We start from the raw sequence: 27214 nt of genomic DNA, 5'->3' as shown, positions 1-27214 counted from the left end.
CAGCTGGAAATTTGTAATATTTTTTTAAAAAACATTGATACAAAATCTTGCAACATTAATTTTTAGGTATACACCAATTTCTTGATCATAACTTGCATTTCTTGCTTTGTAAGGAAATACTGAGTGATAACGTAACGAGAAATATGTTCTCAAATGGTTGTTAAGATTGATATTTAGCTGACTGAAGTATATGCATGTTTTGTAGAACCTCACAACTTAGTTTATTATACGTTGTATATGGTTCGATAATGAAACAATATAAATTACTCTTTGTTCATTAAATACTAACTGTAGTTGTAAGGAAACTACTATTGTTACAATTTTATCAACTTTCTCCATTTCATTTTCTTTTAATAAATGGAACAAAGAAATTGGCAATGGCTATTAGACCAGATCACATAACAACACAACTCTTCACTACATCCTTTCGCAGTTGTGACTTTGTATCATTTAATCCACTAAATCTCTTCCGTCGCATGAAAGATCTTTGTCGTTTGAAGTTAGGTGCTTCAGTAGAATTTTTGTTTCCAGCAGAAGAAAGTGCTGCAATCTCTATTACATCACCAACACTCCTTTGAGAAGATTTAGATGTTGTTTCAGAGTAGGCAAGAGCACCAATATGTTTTCCTGCTTTTAATCCCTATAAAAAAGAGCATCATTATTTAATTCTTTTGAAGATGAATACATAAATATGTATGTAGTGTTTAGGTCTACTAGTAAAAACTATATATTAACATATATTCATAGCATATATAAATATAACATTTCGAAAATATTTTTTATATGTATTATGATGATGATGATGATTAGTCAGGAAGAAAGAAAAATACCAAATTCTCTTAGACTAGTGAAATTGATAAGATTGATGTTCAATTTGGATATTTTTAAGTAGGGAAAATATAGGTGGAAAATGAATTCCAAAGGGATGACATTCAACAAAGAGAGGATTAGCATAGGATAGTCATTGGTTTCGTCAACTTCTTAATTGATTTATTTATATGTTGTTGCAACAGCTAGAAACCATTGGATATATGTGATGATACCAGCAAAATCAACTCTGCTTATTTCATATATATATTGTCTTACACTAAGAAGCAGTGCACAGGATCAAGATTTTTGGCTTGAGTCAAATGTAACAAATGAGGTCGTAGATAGCTTCCATTATCTAGGTGTCCAAGTTAGTAGTGGAGGTGGATACTCCAAGAGCGTAGCTGTGAGGAATAAGATTAGGCTTGGCAAAGTTCAGAGAGCTCCTACTTCTGCTGGCAACAAAAAGCCTCTCTCTCAGAGTGAAATGCAGATTGTTTGATGTCTGTGTGCAAGAGAGATGACTGCACTGGTATGGCCATGTGATGTGTATGGATGAGGACAGCTGTGTAAAGTGGCAACTGTGGAAGAAACCTGTGATAGAGGGTAGACCCAGGAAGATATGGGACAAGGTGGTGAAGCATGATCTTTGAACTTTGAGCCTCACAGAGGCAATGACTAGTGACTGAGACCTTTGGCAATGTACTGTGCTTGAGAGGACCCATCAAACCAAGTGAAATCATAGTTGTGGTAACTGGCACCCGTTGGCAAGTAAAGAGCATCATTTGAATGTTGGGCCACATGGAGGCAAAGTGGCTAAGTTCCTTTCGAGTGTTGGGCCTCATGGGGGCAATGGCCAAGATCTTTGGCATTATGTCATGCTTGAGAAGAAGACCCATCAAGCCGAGCAAAATTGCAGTCGTGGCAGATATGAGTGTCATGCAAATGGCACTTGTGCTGGTGGCATGTAAAAGCATCCCGATGTCACACAAATGGCACCCATGCTGGTGGTACATAAAAGTACCCATTACACTTGGATTGGTTGGCATTAGGAAGGGCTTCCAGCCATAGAAAACCATGCCAAATCAGACTGGAGCCTGGTGCAGCAGCGTGCCAGCCCAGTCAAACCGTCCAACCCATGTCCACAGGGACAATGAATGATGATGATGATGTGTGCACGTATTTATATATATGTGTGCATGTATGTATATATATGCATGTAAATATATATCTATAAGCAGACAGATAGAGAGTGAATTAAAGAAGGAAGCGACAAAGGTAGGCTGAAATATGCATAATGCAAGGTATTATGAAAAGTAGAACATTTGTGTTTATTGTACATAATTTCAAATTTGTGAATGAATGTGCTATTGAAAGAACTTAACCCTTTAGTGTTCGCATTATTCTGCCAAAATCAATGCTTCTTCATTCACATTGTTTTGAATTAATCATGCATTATCTTGCAGCTATGAGATTTTGATGAGGTAGCTGTTAATTTTTAAAACGATAATGTAGGGTTGATCTGGCCAGTTTGACCATAAAACAGGCAGAATACTTTTGGCCGGATATGGCCAGTTTAAATGCTAAAGGGTTAATACTTTAAAATGCCAAGTTGGAATTGCTGAGAGAATTGTCTGAAAATTATTTCCTTACTTGATCATAAGAAACCATGATTTGCTTTTTCTTTGCCAAGGCTGATATACACTGCAGGTCTGATCGTAAGTCTGTTTTACATCCAACGAGCATAATGGGTTGACTTGGACAGTGTTCTCGAACTTCAGGAAACCACTAGGATACAGAAATGAACTTTTTGAATTAGTTATTGAAACACAAGATTGATCGATAATTTTTTGGGAAAAAAAAGTTTTGCCAGCAGATTAGTTAAAAATATAATTCTCAAAGATACGATGTACGCAACAGTGTCGAGAATACTTGGTAAAATATATATTAATTCCTAAGATAATTTTATTAAATGAGAAAATTACTCTGGATATATTGATAATAAACAAAAACTAAAGCACAAATAACTTTATATTTTGTACTGAAGAAGTGGTTTCATAATTGGATGAAAAGAAGGATGCCCTAATTTATTTAAGGAACAAATCAACAACAGAAGACTATTTTGTAAAGCTACTGATACAATGTGAAAGATTTGGTGGGATAAAATGAGATACCAAGAGTGAAAAAAATTCAAATGTGTAATATCAGAATGCGAGTGAGATATATAGAATAAATTAAGGACAAATGTCATAGGGTGAAGGAAAAGAAGAACAAAACATATTCATCACTAAAAAATGAGAAATTTAATGAAGTATTAGAAAACATATTTTGCAACAATTTGTTAAAAAATTTAAAAGAACAGCAAAACCCAGACTAATCTCTTAGACAATTTCGCTGGCAATATCCCTCATGCAAGGCAATGCCAGCCAACAAGTAAAGATTATAAATGTTTGTATGCAATAAGGTTTCATTCTGAATGGGGTCTAGAAATCATGTAAGTGAACATAGATAGGGATCTGTTGGTTTCAAAAGACCAAGGACCTGCAGCTGGAGAATTTTGTGTCAGCTGATGATTGTGGTGCAGCATCTGTTGTGGCTATACAGGCAAACAGGAGTTGCAGTCTCACATGCAGCAACTGCATTCAAGGAAGTTCTCCACCAGTGCTACTGATTTTTCCTTTCTTTAAGCAAGCTTTTCTTTAGTGGCAAGTTCCAGTTTCTCTTCCCTTTGCTCTGTCTCCTTGTGTAATATGTCTCCAGGATGGGCAATCATTTGGAACTTTCTCCCATCTCAGGATATCTAGATCTGTTGACTTGTGTCTTTCTTGCAGATGTCCTTGAAATGGAGTTGAGGTCATCCTCATGCTCTTATACTGGTTGCCAATTTCCCATACAGAAGGTCTTTTGGGATCCTTCTATCCAACTTATGATGTATGAGAGCAAACCAGCACAGATGGCACTGTTGGAGCAGGGTGAATATGCTGGGTGTCTTGGCATGGTTTAGGACTTCAATGTTGGTGACTCAGTCAAGTGAACACATAGCCAATGTATAACTGAAATAGGTTCAGTAACTGGTAAGTAAATGTTTGTAACTTCAGAAATGAAAAGCATATATTGTCAACTTTCTATATTAAAAAAAAGTCAGGACCTGAACTGGAACACCTGTTTACACATGTTACTTACACACTTGACTGAACTCTAAGTAATAACGATTTCATCAAAATCTTCTCACAATAACTTTCAATTAATTCACACCCTACAAATACATACTTTGCTTATCTTCCTCTATCCTGTTCACTACACATCTTCCCAGACCTACTTACATCACACCAATTATCATGAACCTATTCCATAAAAAAAAACCAACTTACAAAAGATTATCTAAAGTCAAAAAGAACCCAAGTATAGTAAATTTTGATGAAAGTGAGCAAGCTAAAACTTCAAAGTTACTGCCAACCTTTTCCTCATAAAAGTTTAATAAACACGCACTCACTGAGTGATCCTTTAGTTTAATATTAAATAATTTTATATATAATTTGATATAAAAACAAGCATTAATACACATGACAGTACTGAACAGTGAGAATGAGTGCTCCACACCACATTTGATGGATAAAGATTCTTTATTTGTAGACTAACAATGCTATCAATGATTTTATGATAAAAGAATTTACGCAATTTTCAAGTGCTCCACTAAAAGAGACTGGTAATTGCTTCCATTTTAGATAAGAATACACAAGGCTACATGATACTATGTAGGACTTCAAAATGAATACACAGTTGAGATGCGACTTTTTAAATGTTATTTCATAATTGTTATTTCCCTTATGTTGGCCCTGGGTTTTTGCAAAAATTTGTATTCAACACAGATTTACATTATGTGAAAATGTTTGTGCATACTCTTATATATAAATATATATGAATTTATACTAAGGTATCCAGCATGCATTTTATGGATGTATGTGCATGTGTATCTTATCATTTATGGGGCTTTCACAGGTTAGAAATATAAATTAGTCTATAAAGTTGTAAGTTTATTAACACATGTTTTGTAAATCATGTGATGCCTGCAATATATGTTATGCATGTGCTGTACATATGTGTGCCATTTAGAATTCCAGTACGAATTCCTGGGAGTATATGTCTATTATGAATATTGCACATATAAGTAATATCCAAAACTTATCTGTTAATGTCATGATGTTTAATTTCTCTGTGATACAGAAGTTGCATTAGCTGCCTCATCCCTTATATTTGCTAGCCTTAGCTCTGATACTCCAGTTTATACAGGGATTGTCCAACCCCTGTCTTTAAGATTTCATATCTTATTGAGTAAAGATATTGCATGTCATTTGTTCTTATCCTTAAACAAAGTCAAGTTGTGTCTTTCATTCATTAAAGATATTTCTAGTCATTCCTATGTAAGTTTCATGGTACCATTCATGTCAGTAATGTTAGCCTTGTACAGTTCTTTTTCCCAACACATATTGTTCAAAGGAAGTTGTTGAGGGATTTACAATTACAAGATTTATAAAGATGTTCCTCATATTGTTAGTCTTATTGTGATTGAAGATTGTAGATCTTATGTTGGAGAGGCTACTATAGCTAACTTTAACAATGTTTCTATCAAAGATCTTTTGATATTTTTGCAAGCGTGAGTAGTGGGTATCTATAAGTTTCAGAAATCATCAAGTTTACATTTGTGGTCACATTCATACTATATAAAGGATTATACCATATTTTCCTGTGGCTACATCTTTTTGGCTTATTTATGTTTCTTTGATATAGGTTTTATTGTTCTTAAATTATATCTTTCAAACGTGAATTTGTAATATGGGGCTACCTCTTAAAAAAATTTACTTATTCATATGCTAAAATAGTGTAAACTCTTTCTAGAAACAAATTATGCAGCCCTGTTTCCAACTTAAACTGTTGACTCAATAAATAAAAAGTATGTAGCCTAAAACCATAGGGACAAAATCCAGTTTACAAAGACTTGCTTCATACCCTTGCTTACACTGCTGAAAATAGGGAAAATGACTTGAAAGAAGACAGACAACTTGAATCCAGAGAATGAGAATCAGCATTCTACAATATGATAAGCATTCTAAATGGAAAAGAAACAGTTGTTTCAAGTTCAAACTGAGGCAGAGTTTTGCTACATAAAGCTATACATAAATATGTCCATGCAGGTAGATATACGCACATATACACATCCAGACATACATGTATATGGATATACATAAATCCATATATATGTGTGCATGTATGTATGTATAGGCACAGAAGTGGCTGTGTGGAAAGAAGCTTGCTTCCCAACCACATGGCTTTGGGTTTTGTTCCACTGCGTGTCACTATGGGCAAGTGTCTGCTACTATAGCCTTGGGCTGACCAAATTCTTGTGAGTGGATTTGGAAGACAGAAACTGAAAAGAAGCCCATTACATATATATATATATATCTGTGTGTCTTTGTCCCTCATCACCACTTGACAACCAGTGTGGGTGTGTTTATGTCCCTGTAACTTAGTGGTATAACAAAAGAGACTAATGAAATAAGTTTTAGGCCTAAGAAAAAGCCCTGGGTCAATTTGTTCAACTAAAACTCTTCAAAGTGGTGGTCCAGTATGGCCACAGTCAAATGACTGAAATGAGTAAAAGAATATGTATGTATGTATGTACAACACAATGTATAATGGTCATTACATATTTTTTCTTTATTGCAGCAAATTTGGCTTACAGCTGTTACCAGTAGTCATTATATACCTGTTACTGACAGGTTTGTTTACTCAATCAATCTATTGATCAGTTGAGAAAAATCGAACGATCTAAAAAAAATTAGTGCTACTTTCAACAGAGCCATTTCTGGTCATAACAAAGCAGAAAACTGCAGAGACGGTACAAGCATGGGGGGAACAGTGACGTACTATAAGCTCTCACCCTGCCATTAGAATACACAGAGTTCTTTACTAATCTAAACAATATTGTTATTCTAGTGTCCTAAGAGAGAGCTTATGAAGTATTTTGCCCAGACTGATAATCCCTCACAAACAACTATTTTAATAGAATGGAAAATTTACATATAGACATATCACTCTAAGACATACCTCTACCACCTAAGAAGGAGCTACTAAAGTCCCTGAACAAAAAACAAAAACAAAAAAACAATGCGATTATAAGAAGAATGAGGTGGAGAGCAAACTGGAGTGATATTAACACTAAAACAAAAGTAGACTGGAAAAGTGAATTTAGAAGCAGAGGTAACCCACCTTTCAACCCTTGCATGGCTAAATTTTAGGAAGAGCTGTAGAACATAGTTAGGGACATCAAGTTCCACAAACACTAACTAAGACAGAACCTACACCTCAGGAAATTACACTAAATAACTAAAGAAAGTAAAAGCAAACCTGGAGAACATTCAGATAAAACAAGGAATGTCTACCACATGGATTATAAGGATTACAACAGCTTAATCAGAAAGGAGATTTTAAAGGATGATAGGATTATAATGGAACATACATCATCATCATCATTTAGCATCCGTTTTCCATGCTAGCATGGGTTGGACGGTTCAACTGGGGTCTGTGAAGCCAGAAGGCTTCATCAGGCCCAGTCAGATCTGGCAGTGTTTCTACAACTGGATGCCCTTCCTAACGCCAACCACTCCATGAGTGTAGTGGGTGCTTTTTACGTGCCACCCGCACAGGAGCCAGACGGAGCTGGCAAATGGCCACGAACGGATGGTGCTTTTACATGCCACCGGCACGGGGGCCAGGCGAGGCTGGCAACGGACACGAACGGATGGTGCTTTTACATGCCACCGGCACGGAGGCCAGTCGGGGCGGCGCTGGCAATGGCCACGAACGGATGGTGCTTTTTACCTTACTTAATATTAATAAGGCAAGTAAAATGGATAATGTATGAACTCAGTATAGATGATAGAACAGAGCTGTACAAACCTAACACACCAAGGGGGCAGGGACTAATGCAGTTTTGCATTTCAAATAATGCAGTTTCTTGCATATCCCGAATCTCCATCATAGGGGAAAAAAATTTCGAAAAAGTTCAAAATTTTAAATGGGAGTGGTGGTGGTGGGGTGGGTGGTTGTTTAAGAAAAGTTTTTTTTTTGCATATTCATAATCTCCAACATCTAAAACATAGGAATTTGCAAAAAACTTTTTAAAAAAATGCATTTTTCAAGGAGAGGTGCAAAACTGAATTAGCCCCCACCAAGGATTACTTTAAAAGGACACAAACTTAACTTTACTACCAAACCCACAGTCAGGCTTATATACCCATCCAAACTCAGACTTAGAAAGACTAAGTAAACAGATAATTGACAGATACATACCCACTCTTAGAAACAGGATCAAGCTGGATTTATGGTCTAATTCATTTGAAGTAGTATACTGGTTTAGGAACGTTAGGGGCAGGGAGAAAACAAAATTCATACAAATAAACATTATCCAATTATTACACTTCATCAATCCCATACTGCTAAACAAAGCACTAATCTTTGCTAGAAAGAACTCTTTGCAAAGGAAGAAAATAGATATTATAAGAGAAGTTAGAAACATGATTATAGAATATGAAGAAAATCTCTGGATGAGGAAAGACACCTAATAACTTTGATATAACCATGAGTTTGAGAGACTCAGCTCAAGCAGCAGATCTAGAAAGCATTTACATTTTAAAATGCAAAGGAGTGGAATTTCTAAAACTAGGGGCAGATTGTACAAAATTGTAACATATGCATACTAGAGATGTATAGGAAGACACTCATAAAATTCTTTAAACATTTAGGATATAAGATATCAACAGAAACTGAGTATAGTAGAGTTAATTTTCTGGAGACCACACTTGACGTCAGCACTGGATTACATCACCCTTTTCCTAAGCAAAATGAAAGCTTAAGGTTAGTAAGTTGAGGAGTTAATCATCCATAAATTATCATAAACGCTATCCACATGGGGGAGTCTGCCATGTCTAGGGTATTGGCAAATGGGGACATTATTAAAAGTCACAGGGGTACTACAAAATGTCATTAATGGAGGCCACTTATGGCAGAAAAATCAAATATATACCTTGTCGCAATTCATGTACGAGTAATGACATCACATCTCTTACAAAACTTAAGTTCAAACCGGAGAGGTAATGGTGGGATTTCAAAATAAAGGGGGAATAAATGCAATAAGAAATTAAAGACAAAAGTTCATCTTATGGTAGGGCCACCATAGAGTGGGATGTTCCCCATGAATTGCAAATTGCATATGTTAATGGAACAGCAAGGATAATCCGATGGCTAAGATCTTAGATCCACCTGAAGACAAACACATAAATGACAGATATAATAGGAATATGGAGCTATTTGAATCAGATAGCAGAGATAAGGACCTTGACGGAATTGAAAATAGTTATAATGATAACAAAGATGAGAATAAACAAATGGTAAGATACAGGGAGGAAAAATCAAACTATAGATTCCAACTATATAAAAAAGAAAGAGAAATCTATGAAAACTATCTGGTTCAATGCTCCATTTGAGGTCCAAATCACCACTAACATTCCAAGAAAATTTTTTGCAGTCCCAGCCCATGACAAACATTTCCCTCTGTCGAGCAGATATGGGAGGCACACCATGATATTTATTACTCCACCACAAGGAACCTAACACAGATAAGTGTTCCATGAGAACTGGAGATTAAGGGAATTAGAAACAATAGACCCATCAGACCTAGACCAGACTAAAATATGTAAAAACAAGCTTCAGAGGGAATGTATAAATAATATTAATAATAGGAGTACCTACAACTAAATTAGGAATAATAGTGGTAGTGAAAAATGTTTTAGTTAAGCTGCTGATAGTAACAGCGGTAGCGAGTGAATCAGAGCTAGCAATGGGAAGGGTGAGGGTAAACATTGTGAGAATGGAGGTGGAGATAGTGCAAATAATACAGGAAATGCATGCATGGAAAATAACAGAAAGGTAGTAAACATTAATATCAATGGTAAAACCAATGGAGAGTGTAATAGAGATAGTGCAAATAATACAGGAAATGCATGCATGGAAAATAACAGAAAGGTAGTAAACATTAATATCAATGGTAAAACCAATGGAGAGGGTAATATAAATAGAAATGACAACAACAATAACGATAATAATAATAATAGGGATAATAACCACACAGGTAGTAGTAATTGGAAAGACAGGGCCAGTTGTAACAGTAGGGGAGATAGAGAATGTCCTTTAAATAAATCATGTCTGGAAAAGAACAGTCAACGAATGTGCAGTAGTAACCCATAATAAAACTATTACGTAGGATGTTGATCAACGACATTTGAGCTCTATTATAACCACACCACATCATTCAAACACAAAAATAAGGAAAACACAATATCACTTAGTAAGCTAATATGGCAACTCAGGGATGAAAAAAACCCAACAAAATATGGGTTAAAACGGTTAATCTTAAGTCAAGCAAAACCATATGAAATAAGAAGTAGTAGATGTGAACTCTGCCTAGAAGAGTCACTCCAAATACATCAGAGAGTAACCTAATTAATCATAGGTAGGAATTAGCAATACACCATAAGCACTTCTATAATAAATCCTTCAGCAGGCTCCCTAGATAACTTTAGCATTATAGTGAGAGACATTGGTCAAGATGGGTATAATGGCATAAGGGATATATGCAAACAATCTTACCTAATGTTTTGCATATGTATATATATATATATATATGCATGTATGTTTTTCATTTCATTAATTTTAAAAAAAGTTTTAAATTTCATTTTTTCTTTTCTTTTCTTTATTTTATAATAATAATCATTAAGGTGGTGAACTGGTAGAATCATTAGCATGCCAGGCAAAATGTTTAGCAGTATTTCGCCTGTCACTACGTTCTGAATTCAAATTCCATCATGGTTGACTTTGCCTTTCATCCTTTCAGGGTTGATAAAATAAGTACCAACAGAGGAATTGGGGTTGATGTAATCGACTAGTCCCCTCCCACAAAATTTCAGGCCTTATTATTATTATTATTACACTTCTTAATCTGAGCAGAGGCAATGCGAGCAGTAACTATAAAGGAACATTACTAAAATCCACACAGAAAGATCAAATACATACATATATTCATTTATATCTACAGAACAGATATAAAGTCCGACGTTTAAAAATATAATAATATATAAATAAATAAACATCATATGATATATATAAATATATAAGAATCAGTGTTGCATACAAAATACAGTGAATTTACGCTTAAAATCATAAAATATTTGGTAAACTAAAAATTTGGGATAATAAAACATATAAAGGACGTATTAAAATTCCAGAAAAAATACAGTTTGGGCGTCCACATTTTTCAACTGTTGGTTTCTTGGTTGTTTTGCAAAGCTTCGCATTTGTTGGTAGTCTCTTTAGTGCAAACTGTGGAACCTGCCCCAACCTGCTTGAAGGCTTGGATTTCCTTTTTAAACAAGGACAGAGGTTCACAATTAAAACTAGTTTCACTTGTGCCTCTGAGAACCTAATTTATGTAATAACCTGCTCGGGTTGCAGACACCACTATATTGGACAAACGAGTATGACCTTGAGAAAGAGAACCACTCTACATAAAGAGCAAATCCATTTCCCGCAATACAGACAAATTCCTCTCAGTGCACATATAGAAAAACTTTCACAGTCTTCCTTTCTACCAGTGCAAAGACACAATCTCTCAACTAGAAGGTTTAAATAAAGAAACTTTTTTCATTGAAAAATACAAAACACGTCTTAATATGTACGCATAACCAACTTTTATCTTTTTACATATTTCAATTCACGATTACATCACTGTACATAAATTCCCTCACTAAACAAGGTTTTTGAATCTTGTCTCTGTCTGTAAACATATATATTCCCCTCCCATTACCGAAAGCTGAACAGTTATCTCCCTTACCCACAACAATAACAATAATAACGACAACCAAATACCTCCCTTTATTTATCTACTTGTGAAGTCATTTACTCATGAATTTCATCACACACATGGACAAAATTTCTTCTTAAGAAAAAATATATATTCAAATTCATGAATAGCGATAGCAAAACCGGTTGATATATTAAAAATTATATTAAAACTATGTAAGTGTGCGTATTTTCCTTTTTTTAATAGCGATAGCGAAACCGGTTGATATATTAAAAATTATATTAAAACTATGTAAGTGTGCGTATTTTCCTTTCTTTAATTTCCACCAAAACTACATACATTCCACAGGATTATTGCTCAGACACAGATGCACTCTGCATCAACAGCAGATTGCATTCCCAGAATATAGAATGATACCCTTTAGTGAACATATTGAGAAATGCGCAAAGCAACTGTTACCACAATTTGTAATCATTCCATTCTATCATTGTGCCATTGGAACACCGACGCAAGTTAGATTAAATATATCTTATATTATATTATATTATATATATGTATGTATGTTTTCAATGAAGAAGGTTTCCTTATTTAATCTAACTTGCGTCAGTGTTCCAATGGCACAATGATAGAATGGAACGATTACAAATTGTGGTAACAGTTGCTTTGCGCATTTCTCAATATGTTCACTAAAGGGTATCATTCTATATTCTGGGAATGCAATCTGCTGTTGATGCAGAGTGCATCTGTGTCTGAGCAATAATCCTGTGGAATGTATGTAGTTTTGGTGGAAGCCTGAGCATCTTATAATATAAATCAGGTTTTCTGAAGCACAAGTAAAGTCAGATTTGATTTTGAATTTTTGTCCCTAGGTAATGTAATTGCAATGCAATAAAAAACACTTGTGTATTAATAATTGGGTATTCTACCAGCAGTATATTGGATAGATATTATCCCTGAGTGGGTTGGATTCACAACCTCTAACTTTCTTGGAGTTTATATATATATATATATATATATATATAACCCATAACCTATGCCACTTATGAGTACCCTTCATTCATTGGACAATAATGTTTGCTTGTGAAGACCTGTTGAGGCAAGTAAAATCAAAATTGCTGATGTGGCCCATGATAGTACCACCTGATTGGCACTAGAACCAGTGGCACGTAAAAAGCACCATTCAAGCATGATCGTTGCCAGCATCGCCTTACTGGCATTCGTGCCAGTGGCACATGAAAAATAACATTCGAGCATGGTCATTGCCAGTCCCACCTGACTGGCTCCCACGCAGGTGGCATGTAAAAAACACCTTTTGAGTGTGGTCGTTGCCAGTACTGCTTGACTAGCCCTCATGCCGGTGGCACTTAAAAGCACCCCTACAAATCTATCGTACTACCTAAATATATCTTGTTTTGTCTATTGGGTATGCTAACTATACATTTATACACAACACTATATCGAAGACATGATCCTGCAAGTGGACAGGTTTTGGGAGCTCTGCAGTTACAAATTTTATTCAGTGGCAACCTACTATTAATGTTCTTATTTATATAGCCAGCATTATTAATATCATTTGATTGGGATATGGGACCTGATTTTAAATTCATTAGAGTTTGATTATTATTATTTGTTACATTAGTATTTGGGGTCAATAGTTTATTTCCATTAGTATGTAGTGCTACTTCTAAAGCATTATTAGTTGCACTATTGTTTCCTTATTCTTAGCTATACCCTTAATTTCATTAGGGGAATCTGTTTGAAAATGCAAATCATATTCATTAGGGGAATATGATTTGCATTTTCAATTTTCTCTACTCTGTATTTTCTCACATTGGCTCTCTATAAGCACTCTGTAAATAGCCCATACATTTTAAAACATACTTAACGTTATCATCATCATCATTTAGCGTCCGCTTTCCATGCTAGCATGGTTTATATATCTATACAGAGAGGCAGCTCCTACCTGGTCAAAAACCATGCTGGGTATCACTCAGCAAGTCGCTTTCTTCAACAAATGCAGTTAGTTTCCTCTATTTGTTCCATGACTTTGCTGATGTGTGAAGTCAGAGAGATAGGCCTATAATTTTTGGCATCTGCTCTGCTTCCTCCTTTATGGATTGGGCATATTATTCCATCCTTCAGTTTGCTTGGCAGCCTGCCATTTGCAAGAAAACTCTGGAAGAGAATCTGTAGTAGTTTTACCAGGGCACGTTTGCATGATTTGAGGAGGATTGCTGGGAAAGCATCAGGGCAACAGCTGAGTTTGTGTCCACCTCATCTATGGCTAGTATTCTATCTTCTTCCCCAATATGTATGTGTGGTGCATGTGCGTGTGTGCATATATATACTTAACTATCAAAATTTGTAGAATGCCATGTTCATTTCTATAATCAATATATTTACCAAACTTTTGTAATTTATTCTTTCAGTTGACTTTGAAGTTTGCATTATGTTATAATTTTATAATATGAATAAGCTGTCACAGGTAAATTAATTTATCTCAAGTACAGAATATATTTTCTCATTCTGTTATTGAAAAACAATGAGACCGTTATTATAAATTATCCTTCACATGGTGTTTAGATGAAATATATAATTTATAGAGATTAATAACCTGAAAAATTATAATCATTATGAATAACTCATCTCAGACAGGTGTTAAAGATGGTTATGTTGATAATAGCTGGGTTGAGGTGACATATTATAAACCATTGTTTAACTCACCTTTGACATGACATGTTCTAGTGAATCTGGATCTGCGACTGAAAAGCATATAATTACTAGATCTGCTTCAGCATATGATAAAGGGCGTACCCTGTCATATCCTCCATCCCCTGCAATAAAAAAACAAGAATAAGTGGTCATAAAATTATACACATATATATAACAGCATTAGATATTTTCAAAATTCTAAAATTCTTAATTGAATTTAAACTAATTGAGAAAATATTTATCAGTAAAAACATAGGTGTATGCGTATGTATATGTATGTATATATATATATATATATATATATATATATATATATATATATATAAAGTTAATCCAAACATGAAAACACAACAACGCGAGGATGTGGAACAAATATAGTATTATTGGACGTTCAGGAAGGAAGGGAAGAAGGAGGATTTTATGTTTCGAGCGGAGCTCTTCGTCAGAAACATAGGAAAAGGAAAGATCCAGAGAAGGGAAGACAGAGGAAAAAAAAAAAATCGCCAACGGTACACACGCGGTCACATTTTGAATCATATATATATATATATATAGCCCCTCCATGTACCCCACTAATTTTCATTTCACTCACTTAAACACAAAACTTATTTCCTTTCTTTTTTACATTGTATTTACTTTTCGTCTTGTCTTTCACTTCTCTAACGACAGTATCTCATAACCATATCCTTACACATATGGACCTTCTACCACACCATCCCCATTCCTCTTACCTTCCATTTCATTTCACACCTGTTGCCACCACCCCCACTTCCATGCATTTCTCACACACACAATGATAACACTTATACACCATCACCCCCACTATCCCATGCCACTATACTCCCACACTTGTACACCTCTACTCACATACATACACTCCAAAAAACCTCTTGTTTGTTTTTATTCATTTACTCTCCTCTATCATTTTTCTTCTGAAGGGCTATCCTGGTACTCTCAGTACATTTCTGCTGCCTTCACAACTTCCAGGGTTCTCCACTTGTCACACTTTATGGTCTTGTTGGTGTGTCAGACATTCTCAACCTCAGATAAAAGTAATATTCAGTCAGACTGCTTTAGCCTTGACGGTTCTAAATTCCTCCACCAATGATGAAATTGGCTGCCAGGGCTTCGAGGTCTTGGTGCACAGACTGAATTAATTGAGCTGAAAATTGAGGAAATGCCCAGTCGCCTCCGCACAAATTTATGACACAACCTCTCCATTGCCTCTACCCAAGTCATGGCAAAGTCAGAGAGCAAGAATGGCCATTACAATCTGAGTGTGATGCAATACTGGAAGAATATATACATAGATAGATACACTCACACATGTTTATATATATAATAATAGATATAGAATGAAACTTGCATGTTCTACCTCACCAAATCTAGCCAATAACATAGTTATAACTAACAATAAGAAATTTAACAGGATTAGTATTAGGGAACATGCCTCTAATTATCCAAGTAATAATTGCAACCCTACATCCTCTGTGAATATTATATCTAAATCTAGTATAGAAAATACGATAATTATGTCCCCTTCTAATGGTAACAATAATACTAATTCAATAAACAATAACTCTTCAACTAATATCCCTAATAATAAATGTAATTGTAAATCCTACTAAATGTCCTTTAAATAACCCAATGTCTTTGAACTAATATAGTATATATTAGTTCAATAACAACACCAGATAAAGGACATCGCTATATGGGCACTGCTGCATCCAAATTTAAATTTAGATGCAGTAGCATCTAAATTTAAGGATATAAACAAGCACTTGACACCTTATTAGCTTAATTTATTTGGGACTTACATTAAAGAATACTAGTTATTTATTTTATCTAGTTTCAGCTCATGAGCCGTGGCCATGCTGGGGCACTGCCATTAATTTTTTTTTTAACTAGATCTCTTGTAAGTTCTGGAAGAGATTTGAAACCCCCACCTATGTGTTGTATTACTACTTCTCAATACCCATGCCTACTGGTCCACCAAAGCAATTATTTAATATTGTGATCAATATATCGTCACCAATCATACATACTGCATTTCTAAACAAAGTGGGTAGGGGTAGTTGCAACTCATGTTCTATGGAGCACAACAGGTCCTTAAATGTAAGTATAATGTACTTAAATGTAGATTAAACTCACAGTTATCACTTTTGAATTTATATAATGCACTCCATATATCAAAACTCTGCACTACAAATTCTCATGTAAGGAATGAATTTATTCAGTTCAAGCATCTCCAAGTATAATCATACTATTTGAAGACATTTTGTTTACCTTTATTTTTTTAGCTTACTTTTTATCTTGATATTTATTAAATACATTTATCATTCTATTAAAGCCACTATCATAACACTATATTGTAATAAACAGAGGGTGGGGGGAGGGGTGTCGGAGGAAGTGGAATTTTCAGTTTTTAGTGCGTGTGAGGAAATTGAAGAGTTGGTGGTTGAGACCTAGAAGGAAGCAGAGAATAGATTGGGTGAAGGGTGGAGGGCGAAGGGTGGAAAGGAGAAGGTAAGCTTGCAGGAGTTGGTGATCAAGGGAGTGAATGCAGGAGCAGGTGGAACAGATGGTAGCATGGATGAGGAGGCCAGAAGTGCAGAGGATGGGTTCGATGAGGGGAGAAGAGTAGGGGGTAGTGTCGAACTTCAAGCCAATACATGAATGCATATATATATATATATATATATATACACATACATTCAAATATATATATATATATATATGATGATGATGATGATGATGATATATATCGTTGCTATTATGCAAAAGTGTCCTAAGTCCAAAACATTGCTTTTTCAGAAAATGAAAAAATATTTTCACCATTCCATTTCTTTTTACATGAGCAACAGTTTCAGCTTAATAATAAACTTTGCTGGGTGCATAAAATTGTAACTCATGTATGATATTTTCAGTCAGAAGTATTTTTGCAACTGTTGTATGTGGGACTTACTACACTTTTGAAAAATGTTAAACTGTTGTACAACACTTTGACAATTTTCATATCCTGGCATCTGAAACAGGACCAGCAATTGCAAGCAAAATTAAATATTGAAAAAAAAAAATGCATTTGGCCAAATTTGAACATACAACAGTTTAACATAATAGCAACGACATAAATATATATCATTCATTAAACACAAGATTTAGACGTGAGCTACTATTAGTTTCATGCTCAGATAGTATAAATAAACGGACAGGCTTGTATAGTGTGTGGTGTACTATCCTGCAATTGTTCAGCTCCAAAAATAAACACGGCTATTCCTTGAAAAATAAAAAAATAAAAAAAGAGAGCTTGAAGGAAAAGGGAGACTAGTTCTTTCCCTTGGACCCATTAACTGAAAAATACTGGTAACGATATATTTGATAAGGTAACCCCCACCACTACTATTGATATAATAATGCCCAGGCCAACAGAAACTACAAAGAGAGGATGTTTTGCTTATGGACCCCTCTACTGGATTCCTATAGCTATTTGATGTCTTACTGTTTTTTTTTTATCATTAAATATTAGGTATTATATAAAAAAAATTTAATATTTTGTCAATTGCAGAGGTACAACCAATTTATTGCACGTAAACTTTAACAACAAAATCTTACATGGACCCCATTTAAGAACCACTAACTGTAAAAAGACTGAAGCTTAAAAATAGATCCCTATGGATTGCCCCACCCTTTCTCCATGAATGTTAAGACAAACACAAGTAGAAAATTCCTGGCCTTAACAAATAAACATATCCTGGATAGCCAACAGCATAAGAAAAATCTTTAGACCGCAGGTGTGGCTGTGGTAAGAAGCTTGCTTCCCAACCACGTTTCCAGGTTCAGCGGACTTTAAACAATGATGATGATGAAAGATAGGATGGTTTTTTTTTTAAATTTTAGACATCATCATTACACAAATTTAATTTTGATAGGAATATAGGAATTGTGAACTCTAACACAAGTAAATAAAAAAAAAAAAAGAATTACACACCTGAAGTATCCCAAACGGACATTTCAATTTTATATGTATCAGATACATCATATGTAGCATTATAGGTATTGAAACCAGTCGGAGCATATGTCTGAAAATAATAAATGGAAAACGCATTATTTTTGTAAAAACATTACTTTGTCTGATGAATTTGTGGCAAAGTATCTCATGTATGCCCTCTTTCCTCACTTCAACTCATTTTTTGGAGAGGTTGGGGGATTTATTTTGGGGAGGGGAAAGGAATTCAAATTACTGATTAAGGAGGTTAAAATTACAAATACACATATAAGTAGAAACTATTAACAGTGACAAAATATACAAAAGAGCAGAGCTATGCTTTCTACAGGAAAAAACTGTTTGAATGAATCAGACATATAAATATTTTATTTTCGAATTTGCCAAGAGAGTGACAGATATTGCATTTCACTATTATTACAGCTAATCAATGTCAGGTACTTGTGTCATTTCAAGAAGAATATCAAATTAACTGGTCTGAAGTATAAACAGATAGTGTATAAACTATACACTGGTTTAAAAAGGCACCACATAAGCAGAATAAATTTCAACTATACAATGGAAACAGCTTTGTAGTAAAACCTCTATCAACACAACATACTTAACATGTATATAAGTAGTTAGAATGCTAGCTGTGGCTTTAATCAGGGAAAAATCCCTTTATAGACATATTGTGTTAAAATACACAATATACTTTAGAACTAGAGAAGACAAAATCACTCCAGAAATCACAAGAATGACAAATATGTATTTCAGTGTTTTAATGCTGGAATATATTGTTTCTTAACACATAAAGTCCACACAGTGATTTGTTCCCAGATGAAAACCACCACTTCTAGCATTTCCATTATACACATACATTAAATATGTTGTATAGAAATATATACGTGTGTGTAAATAGATAGATATACATACATACATGTATACATATATGCATACACATATACATACATATATTTGTGTACACACACACATACATACGTACGAAAAAAGTCCTGTTGCATATTTGACATGATCACTTTGAGAGTATTTTTTTAATACTTAGGTGAAATAAGCATTAATTTTTACTTTCTAACGTCTTTTTTTTTCCTCCTTTGAAGATTACTTTATACTATAGCAAAAGGCTATTCATATTGATTTTACCCTTTTAAAATGAGTTTAAATCAGATCCAATGCTGCATGCTTTATGAATTCAAAAGGGGATCTTGAGAATGGAAGCAGCAAGAAATAATTGTTCTGTTTATGAAATAATTGTTCTGCTTCCACCATTTTCCCAGTCTTTTCAGGCCTGTCTCTTTGCTTTTATAGCACTGTCTACCTCCTATTTCCACCACCATGTCAATCTTGGCCTAGCTGAGACTCAGCACCAATGTCATCTGTAGCCCTCAGTAGATTGTCCTGCAGAGGCAATAACTTTCCCAAGATGTTGAATTAAGCTCTAGAGATTTTAGTGGTTACTCCAACTTATCCTTATACCTAATGACAGGTCTTCTTTTACCACAGTATCCTTCTACTTGTTGGCCATACAAAAGAATTTTCAGTATGCAATCACCTTTCATTTGAACATGTCCCACCCTCTGCACTGAATTCTCAGCAGCATGCTTTTGATACTGGAGATATCACATTTTTCTAAGATTTTGGCATTTGATGTCTTATCATGCCGTTTATGTTGCAGATATTGTGCAGATGGGACATCTGAAAGATTTTCCTACTTCTTTATATGTTTGTAGTAGGGAGTCCATGCTTCTGCTCCACACAAAAGTGTGCTCAAAATACATTTATTTTAGTTTTTAGACTTACACTCTATTCATCCCACAAACAACGGGAAAATTTCCCAAAAGGACTTGTAACCTTTGATATTCTAACATTGATTTCATCATCAAGAGTACTGTACTTCCAAAATATTTAAATGACCTGACCCATTTGAGTGGCTTATTGTCGAATAATCACATTTGAATTTTTTGAATGCTCTGCCTCAGACTTTAGTTGAAATAAAACATCTGTTTTCTTGATGCTGATAGTCAGTCCAAATGCTGTGGTAAACCTGTTAACTGTTTCTGAACCCATTGACTGTTGACTGTTTTTGAATCCCCTCAAATGTATGAGAAATCAAAACGCAATCATAAGCAAATAGAAAATCACACAGAATCTCTTTCTTAGTTTTTTTCTTTGATCTGAAACTTGGCCCATTTTTTTTTTTGTTGACTTCCTTCTGTGCAAAAATGAAGTTTTACACCTTCATGATAATTCCTAAAAGCATGTTGGAGCATCAGCGAAAAGAATATGGAAAAAAGTACATGAGCTAAAGCACAGCCCTATTTGGTTCCAGTGGCAACAGAAAATGCTTCTGAACATTGACTGTTAGAGATCACTGTTGCTATCATCCCTTCATGCAAAGATACTATTACCCTTATCATTTTATCAGGGAGACCAACTTTTGACAAAATTTTCCAGAGCACCTGATGCTGGCTGCAAAATGATCATCATTCTATGGATATCAGCTGGTGAAATAAATATATTTGCAGTATCTCATACCTCCTGACTTTCTTCATATTCTATATACTCCTCATGATATAATCTTCACTGATTGTATACACTCCTACGTATTGGTTTACTATGTGGTTTGTAGCCTGGTCCATTAAAGAGCGATTGTGATTACCACCAGATTATATAAATTCATATATTGTGCATTAAATTTATATATACATACATATACACATATATATAAATATACACATTTACACACATATTACATATATACAGGGTGCGTAAGGTATTTGAGGACATATACTAATTTTACTATATCAGCATATTTATCAACTTAATATTTTCTATATTTCAGAATTATCAATGGCAGACCCTATGATTACACAAGAAATGAAGAGGCATGCAGTCATTGTGGCTATAAAGGCTGAACATAGCAATTTAGAAACAGCACGATTTATAAAAGTCGCTAGATCCTTCGTCTACAAAATTCACAAGGAGTTAGAGGCTAAAGACGGAAATGTATTGCCAGTATCAAAATGTAAGAAACATTGTAGACATACTGATACTATTAAAACACCAGAATTTACTCAACAAATAAAGTAGACCATTGATGACAATCCCAGAAGATCCATGAGGTTGATTGCAAAAGAAGACCATGTGTCAGAAGGAACAATCCGAAATGTTGTGCCGGTGGCATGTAAGAGAACTTTCCGTTTCGCGACCGTTGCCAGCACCGCCCCGTTTTGTGTCCGTTGCCAGGCTCGCCTGGCCCTCGTGCCTTGGCACATAAAAACACCACCGTCGTGGCCGTTTGCCAGCTCTGTCTGGCACCAGTGCGGGTGCACGTAAAAAGCACCCACTACACTCACGGAGTGGTTGGCGTTAGGAAGGGCATAGCCGTAGAAACAATGACAGATTTGACTGGGCCTGATGAAGCCTTCTGGTCACAGACCCAGTAAAACGTCCAACCATGCTAGCATGGAAAACGGACGCTAAATGATGATGATGATGATGATGAAAGACATCAGATACAAATCTTATGTGATGAGAAAAGGTCATTTCATGTCAGAAGCAGTAAAATTGCTTAATTAGATCTAAAAGACCCCTGAACAAACTTAAAAAACCCAGCAGAGAAAGATGTCATTTGGTTCTCTTATCAGACGAAAAAAACTTTGATCGAGATCAGAATGTAAACAGAAGAAATGACAGATGGCTATGTGCAGACCCTTCGGAAGTTCCAAGAGTAACGCAAACAGAATTTCCTGCAACTGTCATGGTTTTGGGGGTTGTCAGCAATGAAAGACATGTGATGCTGCTTCACTTCTTTCCACAAGGTCTTCAAGTAAACTCTGCTGCCTACATAGATGTTCTGAATAAAGCTAAGCCATGGATCGATAATGTACACAATGGAAGACCTTACGTGTTTCAACAAGACTCAGCACCATCACTCAAGGCTACAGCAATGCGGAAAATTTTCATGACCACATAACCCCCAACATTTGGCCTCCCAGCTCTCAATCTATTGGACTACTATGTATGGAGTGTAGTTGAGAAAAAGGTTAATGAGCACCCTCATAACACCAAAGAATCCCTAAAAGCTTCCATAGTCAGAGTAATGTCCAATATGAACACAGACCACTTGATCCTAGCATGTAGGTGATTTAGACCTTGCATAGAAGCCGTGATTGAAGCTGAAGGAGACTTTATTGAATAAAAATGACAAAACAGTATGTTTATTCTTATCCACAAAACCTTTTCAGTAAAAAGGCATTATTGTCTGTTTTTAAGAGTCATTTTTGTGTAAGTATATAACTGTCCTCAGATACCTTACACACCTTGTATATATGCATGCACATATACTAGTTAGAAACATATGACCATAAAAAGATTGGGTATTTGAGTTGTTGATAAAAGACACTATGATAAGCTCACAATAGTTCTTATATAAGTTTTATCATAAATCTGCAAAGTTGAATGCATGTGAGTGGAACTGGTTACTCATCTCCATAGAGATATCTGAGTTACCAATAAAATCTGAATTGATGATTTCATAATAGGTTTATGAAATCATTGGCTGCTGTCCATTACTACCACAACCACAAACACTGTGACTACTGTTATTTTAGCTATGTTGACCAGTATACTGCAAGCTGATAGTCTATTAGCTCTACCACTCTGAGATGAGTTGCACTGCACAACAATCACTCCCTAAAATTCCAGCTGGTTCACCCCTTTACAATAAATATTTCTTAACAGTGTCACTTATTAATATAGCATCTGCTTTAAAACTGCTGATTACTCTGAAAGGTGATGAAATAGGTACATCTGTTGACACCAGTCTGAGTTGATGGACAAGCTGACACACAATTTGATTGGCTTGAGCAGTAATGATATAGGCAACAATGTTAATGTCAGTCTGTCTGGGATATTGTATGGTTGTTTACTTGTTTCAGTCATTTGACTACGGCCATGCTGGAGCACTGCCTTTAATCGAGCAACTCGATCCCGGGACTTATTCTTTTGTAAGCCCAGTACTTATTCTATCGGTCTCTTTTGCCGAACCGCTAAGTAACGGAGACATAAACACACCAGCATCGGTTGTCAAGCAATGCTAGGGGGACAAACACACACACACACACACGCATATATATATATATACATATATACGACGGGCTTCTTTCAGTTTCCGTCTACCAAATCCACTCACAAGGCTTTGGTCGGCCCGAGGCTATAGTAGAAGACACTTGCCCAAGGTGCCACGCAGTGGGACTGAACACGGAACCATGTGATTGGTAAACAAGCTACTTACTACACAGCCACTCCTGCGCCTACAAATGTCACAAATATATCACAAAACATTCACTAAAACGTGAATGGGATCCAGTTTCCTCTTAGACCAAAGCTCATGAAACCACATGTCAATTTTAGCTTGCTTCCAACAGCAATTGTTCATACAGTGCCGTAGATATTTTCAAGTTTAAGGATTTGTCCATTTGAAAGCGTTTTAACCGTGAATAGTGTTGGTGACAAACTGTTAGCCTCTTAGTTGTCCAAGACTGGATTGTCCACTGACATGAAGTGCCACGTTGGGCCCCCTAGTAATCATGTGTTTCATTAGGGATCACAAAATTCACTGAATACACAAGGTGTTCGCTGACTACTGACTGTTACATACACACATACACAATTATATTACCAATTATAAAAATAAAATTGTTTTAATTCAGTATTTTTTTTTTACCCATGTAAATACCATTGCTGACATCCTCTCTAATCGGCACTGCTAATGACTCCCTCAGTCATTATGCCCTCCAACAAAAATTACACATTCGCTTTCGTACTTTAAACTATTTTTACAACATCTGCTAAACTATACTTTACATCACTACTTCATCACAAAATGTACAGACTGTGCTTATATGAAATCTGATCAATGAATGACTGTAGCTATGTGGGTTAGCTCCCTGAAGTCAGCACCGACTAATCACCTTTTTCGCTGCCTCTCTTAGAAACTGAAGAAAATGATGTACTCCAGACAAAAGTAGCGTGTGCATAGACAACGGCAAACAAGATAATTTTGTCACTAATATAATATAAAGTAGGTTGAAACGGTATTTGTCAAAAAAATTTAAGAAAGCAATTCAATTTTGTTGTTAAACAATTTAAAGTTATGATCAACAATTGGTTAGTGATAAAGTACAGTTCCTGGTTCAATTTCACCTTGGATCTTGTTAATGCACTATGCTTTTATTTCAAACAACATGAATTTAAGTGTTCCACTTCAGCAGGCCTCCATAGGCTGCTGCCGCTGCTGCTGGTGCGAGTTCTCCAGACGGCAACAGGCAATATTCTACTTTCACTGGTACCTATCAGCCGTGTGGGTTAGTTTATCAGACTCCGCATGCTACAAGAGGTTTGCCTGACATTTACAAAGACAATGAGATACGAATATTTCCAAATCTTACATTCGCCTTTTTAGAAATTAAACCTTATTGATTGCATCTATGTTGGAATAAAAGAAAGATAGTTACAATGGCAGATTGAAAAAACTTCTTTCGTGATAATATTTCTTGTGAGAGCCATCTCCGAGTGTATACGTGTGTGGAAATGTTTTTATAAGGGCTTAGTATATTATTTGTCGTTTAAAAATAGGTAAAGCTATGTGAAGAGAATTTACAACAGATGGCCGGCCACATACAAATCGACCACGTAAATAAAATGTTTCTTTTGGGTTTTTAGAGCTTCAAAAAGTTGGCTGTTATAACATTTATATATAATATTATGTCGTTATACATCACTAACAGAAAATTTAGGTTATATACGTGAACTTTATAAGATGAAGGTGGGGCGGAGGATAAACCCCGATAGCTGCTTGTATCCCGAATACCTAGAGTATCTTAAACTACTTTCCATTAAGAAAATATTTCTTTAATTAAAATTCTTATATGAATATTCAACGTCTACCTAGAACCTGAATAATTCATAATATATTTGACAATGTGTGATATTTAGGGTGTATCGGAATTGCCTAATATTTTATCATTGTGGAAAGAAATTATACAACTATTGCTGATATTACAACTGCGACTTAGAAAATTATGACGAATATTCGAGTTAAAAAAAGGAAATGACGGTAAATATATTTATAAAGATATGTAGAGAAAATGTGGAAGAACATGAGAGAAAGAGAATGTGATGAAGGTAGGAAAAGGCAGGGAAGAAAGGAAGATGAAAGTGAAATAAAAGCAGATGAGACCAGAGAGATAAGGAGTGTCGATGAGAAGTTGAGATAAGGAGTGTCGATGAGTAGTTGAGTGACAAAAAAAAAAAAAAAAGAGAGTGGGTGAGAGAGCAGGAATGTATGACTTACCTCTAAAAAGGCTCCATTGACATATCGATGAATCAAAGAAGTTTTGCCACAAGCACAATCGCCGACAATGACCAACTTGGATCGTACACATGTCCCATTGATTGGATTCATATTCAAAACCACACACCACCAACGATTTCAACTTTCACACTAACATTCGCATAAGTTGTACCAGAAATAACAGTGCGAATGATTTTATCAGCTTTCAAAATTGGCCTTGTGCCTAATTAGAAAAAAAATTACTTATACAACTATTATTATTATTACTACTACAGTATTGTTCTTGTCAATGCAGCTATAAGTTTGTTTTATTTAAATAAGTGTTCAAGTTATGGACTGGAACTAAATATAGTTAGATAAATGAAACAAATATACGGCAGCAAGTTTGCCATCTATTGAAGAAATCCAGTTCACTGCCAGTAATATGTTCATAAAAAAATTTGTCTATTTGATGAAATCATTTTTCTTGACTTATTCCGAAAACAATAAAAATTTGTCAGTGTCAGAATGTAATACATTTCATGAAGTTACCAATGTATACTTGAAATAAGTAAAAAATAAATTACAATCAACTTCGTGGAGTAAGACAAGACGTACCAGGACGATAATCTAGAGAGACACACACACAAATATATATATATATATGTAAATATATATATATAGAGAGAGAGAGAGAGCGTAGAGTTTATAGCCTAAAGAATATCAATTAAGAAATACGTGTGTACAGATCACAGCACATGAGATACATGTAATGTAATAGTGGTAAATGAAGTTAAAATCCAATACTAGAAAATAACAACATAAATGGCTAAATTAAGACAGAACTAGAATTACGATTTTTCTCTTCTGAAAGTTTCCAGAATGTATCTCAAAGCTGAGATACTTTTTTTGATAATTTCGTTATTCCTCGGTAAATAATTTACAAACGATACGTAAACTTCATTGCAGTGACAGAGCGTATATTGAGGCCGAGACGTTTGGTGGGTGAGGTTTGTGCAAAATTATAAATAAAATTGATGTAAGCACCCCGACAACACGCTAGCTTACATGGCAGGATATATTTCATGTTAGATTGCCTGTTCATCGCGGAGGATCATTGCAGAAGACTCGTCTACGTTACAGCTGTTGGGCCGATAACGTCTCACGTTTCTCTGACAAACAACACACCGTAGAAAAGCATAAGCATGTGTAGATGCTGTAATTGTTCACTCATTCCGGAACTACATTCAAGCAAATGTATGTTTTTAAGTTAACATATTTCTTCTTTCCACTTTACTGTTGCTTGCCTAAGACGTTGTCGTTGCCTTCTATTTTCATTCTTCTTCTCAAGTAGCCTTGACTCCTCGCCATTCCAACAAGCAGTCTCTTTCCGGGATGCAAAATACCAGACTTTCTACAACTACAGACCAAACAGCTAATC

The 27214-nt window shown here is 35.2% G+C and overlaps 1 protein-coding gene across 1 annotated transcript; it reads right to left on the bottom strand.

The window, feature by feature from the left end:
- LOC115216477 (rho-related GTP-binding protein RhoE) lies at positions 1 to 27214 on the bottom strand. Its single transcript, XM_029785843.2, has 5 exons — positions 25795 to 27214; positions 18423 to 18513; positions 14447 to 14556; positions 2461 to 2595; positions 1 to 640 (listed from the first exon to the last, which is right to left on the bottom strand). The coding sequence occupies exons 1-5, from the start codon at positions 25903 to 25905 to the stop codon at positions 395 to 397; spliced, it is 693 nt and encodes a 230-aa protein (XP_029641703.1). The 5' UTR covers positions 25906 to 27214; the 3' UTR covers positions 1 to 394.

The sequence above is a fragment of the Octopus sinensis genome, linkage group LG10, assembly GCF_006345805.1.
Source record: "Octopus sinensis linkage group LG10, ASM634580v1, whole genome shotgun sequence".
NCBI lineage: Eukaryota > Metazoa > Mollusca > Cephalopoda > Octopoda > Octopodidae > Octopus > Octopus sinensis.
The sequence above is the reverse complement of the archived record's forward strand: the minus strand, read 5'-3'. Positions and strand labels throughout refer to the sequence as shown.

Bases quoted from the DNA above. Each gene is read 5' to 3' on its own strand.
- LOC115216477 (XM_029785843.2), bottom strand. From the start codon at position 25,905: ATGAATCCAATCAATGGGACATGTGTACGATCCAAGTTGGTCATTGTC. The intron at 14,557-18,422 runs GTGTGTAATTCT...TTTTTATTGCAG, and splicing joins GTCCGTTTGGGATACTTCAG to GGGATGGAGGATATGACAGG. The intron at 641-2,460 runs GTAAGGAAATAA...TCTTTTTTATAG, and splicing joins TCATGGTTTCTTATGATCAA to GGATTAAAAGCAGGAAAACA.